The sequence below is a fragment of the Suricata suricatta genome, chromosome 8, assembly GCF_006229205.1.
Source record: "Suricata suricatta isolate VVHF042 chromosome 8, meerkat_22Aug2017_6uvM2_HiC, whole genome shotgun sequence".
Classification (NCBI taxonomy): Eukaryota; Metazoa; Chordata; class Mammalia; order Carnivora; family Herpestidae; genus Suricata; species Suricata suricatta.
In genome coordinates this window covers 140,271,977-140,280,105 of record NC_043707.1, presented here as the reverse complement: position 1 = coordinate 140,280,105, position 8,129 = coordinate 140,271,977, and the positions used below count along the sequence as shown (strand labels likewise).

The window sequence follows — 8,129 nt, the reverse complement described above, 5'->3', positions numbered from 1 at the left end:
GCTCGGTGTAGGGTCCCCCCCGCCCCCCACCTTGACCGTGAACTAAGTGTTGCTGGCCGGGGGTCTGGGCAGGAGCACCCCGACCTCTGGCCACAGATGGCTTAGAGGACTGGCGGCCTGGCCCCCTGCCCTCCCATGCCTCCGGTCCCACTCTCAGACGGGGACCCGGGGCCAGAGGACCCCTAGCTGTGCCGGCTGCCCTGCCCAGAAGGCGAGATGCAGGCACTGCCCCTTCCCTGAGGAAGCCGGATGCTGTGCCTGGGCTTGCCTGCCACCCCGGGCTTGCCCCCCACCCTAGGCTTACTCCCCGACCCTGGGCTTGCCCCCCACCCCGGCATCTGGCCTCTCCAGGAGCCCCCTGGGGTGCTGGGGGCGGGCAAGGACCGCCGGGACAGGCAGTGCCCTTCAAGCAGCAGCCGTGGGCTTGGCTGGGAGGCCTCGTGTCCCGCCGCCAGGATAACCCTGCTGCCTCCCCGAGAAGGACCCTCGGGAGGTGGGTGCTGGGCGCGAGGCTGCATACGCTCTCCCTCGAGGGGTCTGTGGGCCCCAGGGCCCCGTGCCAGCCACTTGTCCCATCTGGGCAAGGGCCTGGGTGGAGGGCATCTGCTGACCCTGCACACCCCAGACCCGCCTGGCCCCTGGGAACCCTCCCCCCACTCAGGTATTGGGCGCATTTTCAAGGGAAGCTGCGCCCCAAGGCCAGGAGCATGAAGGCAGGGCCCTCGGGGCTCTAGAACCTGGGGTACAGCGGAGGGGATTCTGGACCAGGGGTGAGGTGGGGGTTCCTGGAGGTGGTGCCTGCCTGCTCGTGAGAAGTAGGGGACCAATCCCCATCCAGCCCTGGGCAGCCTTCCCGCAGCGCCCAGCTACCATGCAGGGGCGGGGCTTAGCCCCTGGGAAGCCCAGTAGCCAGGCAGGTGCTCAGGGCCCTGGTGCCCCTCCTGAGGGCCGGGCTGGGTGGGGGAGGGCCTGGGGGTGTCCTGATATCAGGTGCAGCCAGGCTCTGGTCAGACGTCCGGAGTCTGCGCCGGGCACCCTGCACCAGGAAGCAGGGGACGAAGGGGTGGGGTGGGGGGGAGGTGGCTGCAGCCTGCTGCAGGGGTGCCAGCTGGGAGGTGCAGGGCTGGATGCGGTGGGGTCGAGACCGGGGGCCCTTGTGGAGGACAGGGGTTCATGGGAACCACCTACTGGGCTGGCCTGGCCTGGGGGGGACCCGGAGCTGGACTTCTGCGAGGCCACAGTCCAGGCCTGACCAGAGGAGCAGCTCAGAGTGACATGCGTGGGAGCGCCGGGGGGCTGGAGCGGCGTCATGGCCGTGGCCCCTGAGCACGCAGGGTGAGGGACGGGGCTGGCTAGCCTCCGAGGCGGCAACCCTGCATGTCCTGACGGAGGGGTCATCTCGCAGCCCCTCCCCCCAGGGCCTCGTCCAGAGGTGCCCACCACGGCCAGGGCTCCAGGCCCAGGTCCCCGGCCCCCGAGGGCCCTCAGAGGTCCTCCCTGGCTGCTGGTCATGTCCAGTGGGGCAGGGGGTGCAGAGGGCAGCCTGTCTACATGGTCACACAGGGGGTCTCCTGGCCCTGGACCGGGGTAGGGGCGGCGGCCATGGCCCACAGCCTGCTCCAGGAGTAGCTGAAGGGAAAACCCTGCTCTCGGCCGCCCTGGGGAGAGGCCCGCAGGACCCCTGCCCGCACCCCTTCTCTGAACCCACGCAGCACAGGCAGGGGTCCGGCCTCGCTCTACACGCTGTTCGGGGTGGAGCCCGAGCCTCCGGGGGCCCATTGGAGACATGTGCGTCTATTTGTATCTATACGTACATCTGTATATATATATATAAAAGATTATTTAACAGTTAAATATATTCCAATACGAAGGTCTCGCCAGACAGAGGTGCGTCTCCCACCATGAGCGCCTCAGCGTCGCAGAGACCCGACGCCCCGCGCCGCGCCCCCGGGCGCACCTGGCTCTCTGACTGGAACCCAGATTCCCCGCTGTGGTCGAATCGCAGCCGCACGCCCGGCGGGGCCTCACTCGGCCGGGACCTCGTACTTGAAGATGACGCTGAAGAGCCGGCCGCCCAGCCGCTCGGCCAGCCACGAGTTCTTGAGGACGGCCAGCTTGAGGCTCTCGCAGCGCAGGGCCGCGTAGTAGTTGGTGTGCACGGCCCGGCCCATGCCCTCGATCACCACCAGGTCTGCGCCGCGCTCCCGGACCAGCACGGCCAGCCCCTTGTCCAGGCGGCTTCGGGGAGGGTCGGGGGGGGGGGGGGGGGGGGGGGGGGGGGGGGGGGGGAGAGCGGCGGTGAGGGGGGTGGCCGGGCGCCAGGCCCTCCCCCAAGGGCACCCCCGCCCCCCCGGGGGCTGAGAGCGGATCTGTGTGTGGCCCTTCAAAGGCTCTAATGCCTCCCACAGGAACCTGCACCCCCTTCCTGCGTGGCTCACGACGGGCCCCGAACAGGGAGGAGGTCGGTCCTGAGCAGTGTCCCCCCACCGCCCCCCACTCCTGCCCCTGGAGGTCGGGCTCTCGCACACGTGAAGCGCCGGGGCAGGAAACGGCAACCCAGAGACTCAACCATCTAAGGGCATGGGGGGATGGGCGCACCTCGGGGTACGTGACCCACGAAGCCCAAGGGGCAGCCGCGTCCGGAGCCCACCCTCCCGGGTCCCCGAAGGAAGAAGGCTGCCCAGACCGAGGGCTACCCGATGACCCTGCCGAGGAGCATGCGCCCCAGGGGCTGGGGGGCGGGGGTGAGGAGGGGCCCCGGGGGGTACCTGAGGTCCAGACACGGGGAGCTGGAGCCCGTCTGCATGAGCAGCAGCCTCTCCTCTTTGAGCGCCGAGCTGCCAAGCACAGGGGGTCGGTTGGCGCCCCGGGAAACCCCCACATGCCCCGCAGCTCGGGCAGGGCGCCCCCCGCCCCGCGGCCGCCCCGCTTACTGGACGACGGGGTCCATGGCCGCGATGCGCTCAGCCACGATGAGAGACTCGCAGTACGTCACATCGTTCAAGGCGGGGCCCGAGTTGCACGCCAGGATGACCTGCGGCGGGGACGCCCCGAACTCTGTAGGGACCTCGGCCCGCCTGCCCGCCCGCCCACCTGGTGCTGCGGCTCCCCGCCGTGCCCTCGCGGCTCCGCAGTCTGGGGGGGGGGGCAGCTCCCGGGGGGCTCGCAGACGGCCCCGCAGCGGGACGAGCCTCACCTGAACCTACCTGGCCCGCGGAGGCCGCCGGCGCCAGCCCCCACCGCGAGTGGAGGGCCCAGGGCAGGGGTCCCGACTCGGCCTGGACACTCACCTCCGTCCCTCTAGAGAGAAGCTCCCTGACAAAGGGGAAGACTCCCAAAATGACGTCTATTCCACTGTTATCTGCGAAAATTAAGGCACATTTGTGAGGGGGCCCCTGTAAGACAAAACCAGGACGTTCAGTTGGGAACAGGCGCGTCCAAGCGTTCCAGACATCTCCGTACTCCACACTCCCCGAAGGCCGAGGGCTGCCGGTCCCGCGGGCGCTGGGGCGCTGGGGGCACGTGCCTCTTCCAGGACTGCGGCCCCCATGACCTCTGAGCCGAGGCCGGCCTGACCCGTGGGGCCTGTGGGACTCAGGCTGGAGCGGGGGCATTAGCTCAGACCCACAGCCCGGTGGCTGGGGAGCGGGAGCGGGCCCTCAGTGCACTGCCCCGGGGCAGCCCCACGCCATCTCCCGGGCCCGTCCCCGCCACCCCGGACGGAGGCGGGAGCAGCAGTACCTTCAGTCTCTGAAGCCACTTGCTGTAGGAGTCCACGAGCCACGGCCGCTCTGCGGGGCACGGACAGGGTCAGCCGCACGCTCAGGGGCAGGCCCCTCCCCCGCCCAGCCCTGGGCAGCCTACCTTGTAGCTTCATCTTCGCCTCCTCGAAGCCAAACTGGGGGTCAGACTCAAGGACACTGCACGGGAGAGAGAGTAAAGTCATAAAGGACCCAAACCTCAGCTCACGGCATCCACTGTGGCCCCGAGTGCGGCCCCTCCCGGACCTGCGCCGAGCACACTGTGGCCTCCGCAGGGGAGTTCCTGCCGGTCTTTGGCCAAGCGCGCGGGCCCTAGAGCGGCACCTGCTCAGAACGGGAACAGCAGTGCCGGGGGCTGGGGGGAGGTCCTGAGCTGGGGTGAGGGGTGGGGGCAGCCTTGGGAAAAGTCCCAGGTTGGCGCTGGCTCCCAGCCTCACCCAAGCACAGGGATAGCGGGGGACGAGGGGGGGGAGGGAGGCGGTGACTCTTCTCGATTTGGGAAGGAAGCATTGGGCAGGAGACAAGGCACAGGGCGAGGCCTGGGATGGGGGCGGCGTGCTGCTCCCTCAGGGACCCCAGGAAATCACTCTGGGTTTTGATGGTGCCCCCAGACGGAGAGCCCAGGGTGCTCTGGGGGTCTGGGGCACGTGCCCCCACCCGAGTCCACAGACTCCTTCCTGAGCCTCCTGAGTTTCTCACTTTCAAATGTTAAATGTTATTCGACTCTGACTGGCGTGCCCAGGGTTTGGATTTCTAGCTCTGAAAACCTCAGTGCGCAAACCCACACCCCAGCCTTCCACACACCTGCTCCCAAAAGACGGCCAGCGAGGCAGGTCCCCGCACCTGCTCGGGGCAGCGCGGCCCTAGAGCTGCCCATCACTCCCGGGCCGCTGGGACCCCATTCTGCCCCCGCCACCTCCTTGGGGGCCAACCGAGGTGCGACATGTGACGGGGTAGAGGGGACAGGAGGGCAGACGGGCCGAGGCCCTGGGCTGAGCTGGACCGAGCAGGCAGGGGTGGGGCTGGCGGGAGCTGCGAAGGTGGCACCTACTCAGAGACAGCTTTCGCTCCCCAGTCGAAGACGTTTCCCGCCAGCAAACCCTTTACCAGGGCCAGCTGCCTCTCCTCCCAGCCCAGGGCGTCCAGGCCGCGGATCACCCTCGGGAAGCACTTGAGCGCGACCCCGTTTTCCTTCTGCTTGACCTGTGGGAACAGGGGAGTGGCTGGTCAGGAGCAACGGAGCGGCCCTGCCTCTCAGGCCCTGGGCGGACAGGGCAGAGGGGTCACAGTGCTCAATGCGCCGCCACGGGCGTCCGCACGAGCCAGGCCGAGGTTAGCTGAGCGTGCGGACGCGGCCGAGGGGCACAGGCTCAGGCTGGCTTTGGCCACGGCAAGATGACGCTGTGGCGCAGGGCAGGGCAGCGGAGGGCTGAGTTGGAAGACTCGGGAACCCCATGGGTGCCCCGCACCCCATCCCCAGACGCTCCGTCCGACGGCAGGGGGCGTTAAGCGGAGTGGGGGACAGCCCTGAACCCCCCACACACGCGGCCCTCTGCTCAGTGTGGCCCCGGGAGGAGGGGGCCCGTCCAGGCTCCCCGCCTGGCTCCGGCCGCTTGTGTCCACGATGTCGCGGCGTCCGAGAAGGCTGAGGCAGCGAGCTGACGCTACGGGGGCAGAGAGGCGGGGCCTCTGACCCTCTGCTCGGGCAGGTGCTGCTGCCCGTGTCCCCCCTGCGCTCCCGCCAAGAGCCAGACCGCACCCCTGCTCCCCGCTAGCTGTGTCCCCCTGGCAGGCGCCAGCCCAGCACGGGGAGGCGGCGCTCACTTTGGAGTAGGGGTCCGGGAAGTTGAACTCGTTCAGACAGTGCTCCCTTGTGTCCAGAAGGCTGCGCACGGTCAGTGTCCCGTAGGCACTGGGGACGAGGCGGGGAAGGGCGGCTGAGCGGCTCCGACGGCCAAGCGTGCTGCCCTCCACCCCCGGCCCCCAACGGCGTCGTCACGGGAGGATGCGGCCAGGGGCGCGTGCGGAGCGGCTGTGTGGCCCCTCGCAGCACGCTGCAGGATGGCCCCTCGCAGGGCCACTCACAATGGCTGGTGTCGCAGCGTCTGCAGCTTTCGCCAGTACTTCTGCCGGAACTTCTCTGCCCGCTCGGCCGCGTCCACGCAGCCCGGCTGGCTGGCCACGGCGCGCTTCACCACCTGCGGGCACAGGGCGGTCGGCACGGGCCGCTGGCCAGTAGCCTCCCAGAAGGGAACGGGGTCCTCTGAGCGCCAGCTGAGCCAGGGGACAAGGGGGCTTGGGGGACCGTCCTCGGAGGCTGCGTGCGTCTGAGGCGCGGTAGGGGCCCTCACTCTGAGGACCCCAGGGGCCCGAGGGGCTGCAGGAGGGACACGCGTTCCCGGGGGGCCCCGAAGGCCTTGAGGAGTCCCGGCTCTTGGAGCCTGGAGCCCAGGCGCTGCTGTCCCCCGACCCGCGCGGACTGCTTGCTTCCCAGAGAGACGCAGGCAGCAGAGGTCTGAGCGCCGTCCCGGCTTGCCGCCAGACCACCGGGAGCCACGTTTTTACCTGAGGACAGGGCTCCGCCCCTCAGGCTCACACACACACGGCAAGTGGCTTCTGGAAGCGCCCCCTCGTCCACCACGCCTGCCGCCTGCTCCTCGGGAGCCCAGGGCCCCTGACGCACATGAACTCGGGGCGGGGGGGCCCGGGCCCTCACCCCATCCAGCGCCTCCTCGAAGCAGGTGAGCCAGTACTTGCGGGCCAGGGCGTCGTCCGTGAGGTCGACTGTGTCGGGCACATAGGAAGACGGGTCCAGAAGCAGCGGCAGGTTGACCAGCGGCCTCTCCAGCCGGTCCATCTCCAGGAGGTCAAACTGGAAAGAGGAGAAGTGGTGCACACGTCAGCTTCTGGAGCCGAGGCGCCTCCCGCCAGCCTGCAAACCAGCTCGGGGAGGACGGAAGGGGCCCGATGGAAGCCGCTGCAGGCGTAGACGGGCAGACCCCCACTCCCCCGCCCCCGCCGCGTGGCCCCACTCAGCCACGGCGCCCTCCATCTGGCCAGAGGCCTGAGCCGGGCACCACAGATCCCGCGTCTGCCCGGCCCCACGGAAACCCCCTCCATCCCTCGGCACGGGCCTGGCGGCCCTCTCCCTGCCGCTGGGGGGTGACCCGCAGCGGCACCGCATGCCCGGACGTGGCTCTGCTCTGCCGGCGGCCTTGTGACCGGCAAGCCCGGGGGTGGAGCAGGCATGCTCTGTGCCGCAGCGCCTGCACAAGAAGGGCCACCATGCGGGGACACCCGGGAGGCCCTCTGTGCAGTGGGGGCACGGACCCAGCACGGCAGGCACGCGAGGCGCCATGCAAGTGTCGCGTAGGGAGCGACCCGGGTCCACGTCCGCTCCGACACGGGGATTTTTTTGCTTATCCAGGTTTACGATCCCTACGGCCGGAGCCACGGCGCCCCCCGAGACGGGGGACACAGTGCAGACACGGTCACAGGCCAGTCGCTGCTCCGCCCAGGCCCGGGGTGTGGGGAGCTCTCTCCGGGGAGGCTGCGGTCAGCTCCCACGCGTTCTCGCGACGCGTACACTAACCAGGAAGACAATCTGCGTCCGCCACGGAAAATCAACTTTGCATCCAAAAGGCCAGCAGGCTGGTCCTTGTGGAAACACTGACTCGTGTGCCCACTGGCTCTCCAACACGATGCCCACGTTCTGGTCACTGCTCAGCAAGTGACACGCCATGTGCGGGGTGTCCTCAACAAGCCTGTGACTTCTCCCGGGACGTCCTCTGGCTGGCTGGTGCTGGTCCCGGCTGGGACACCCTCTCTACGCCCACTCAGCAGGCGGAGGAGCCCTGATCCCGCCACACGGGCCTCTCCGGGTGGGGACCGAGGAAGGGGCAGGAGCCCAGCAGGGACGGCAAACTCATACCTTTTGAAACCACCAAGCAGAGAACGAGGTCTAGAGAAGGGAGGGGGGTCTGTGGCCCTGGGCTGTGAACAGCACCCCGGCCCTGGGGAGACACGGCGCTCTCCCTGCAGACAGGGGCTGGCGGCTCCGGCAGGAGCCCTGGAAACCCCAGGAGGAGGGAAGCAGGCCCGATGCCTTTCTTTTGCCCCAAAGTCCGGGCCTGCTTGACGGCCAGTCTGCCCCGGGGCGAGGGCCTCTGGAACCTGACCCCGCCTGGGACCCCGTACTCACGGTGCCGCTCCTCGCCCGCTGTGCGGGGCAGAGCTCTGGAGAGGAACTCATCAGGCCGGAGCTGCCTGCGTAGTTTTCTCCCCAGCTGTACTGGTTAGGGTCTGGGGGGGGAAGAACCAGCCGTCACTCAGACCCCAGGGTGGCCCAACCACCGCGGAAGGTCTGCA

The 8,129-nt window shown here is 69.2% G+C and overlaps 1 protein-coding gene across 1 annotated transcript in view; it reads right to left on the bottom strand.

Moving 5' to 3' along the window:
- Positions 1 to 1,797: 1,797 nt before the first annotated feature.
- PANK4 (pantothenate kinase 4) overlaps positions 1,798 to 8,129 on the bottom strand; it is a 10,753-nt gene continuing 4,421 nt past the window's right edge. Inside the window, exons 8-18 of the mRNA XM_029947941.1 lie at positions 7,963 to 8,063; positions 6,478 to 6,633; positions 5,847 to 5,959; positions 5,586 to 5,673; positions 4,813 to 4,964; positions 3,865 to 3,920; positions 3,742 to 3,791; positions 3,291 to 3,395; positions 2,934 to 3,034; positions 2,769 to 2,837; positions 1,798 to 2,238 (exon numbers count right to left, since the gene is read on the bottom strand). Of these exons, the coding sequence (XP_029803801.1) occupies positions 2,025 to 2,238; positions 2,769 to 2,837; positions 2,934 to 3,034; positions 3,291 to 3,395; positions 3,742 to 3,791; positions 3,865 to 3,920; positions 4,813 to 4,964; positions 5,586 to 5,673; positions 5,847 to 5,959; positions 6,478 to 6,633; positions 7,963 to 8,063 (1,205 nt within the window). The 3' untranslated portion in view covers positions 1,798 to 2,024. The remainder of the gene's footprint in view (positions 2,239 to 2,768; positions 2,838 to 2,933; positions 3,035 to 3,290; positions 3,396 to 3,741; positions 3,792 to 3,864; positions 3,921 to 4,812; positions 4,965 to 5,585; positions 5,674 to 5,846; positions 5,960 to 6,477; positions 6,634 to 7,962; positions 8,064 to 8,129) is intronic.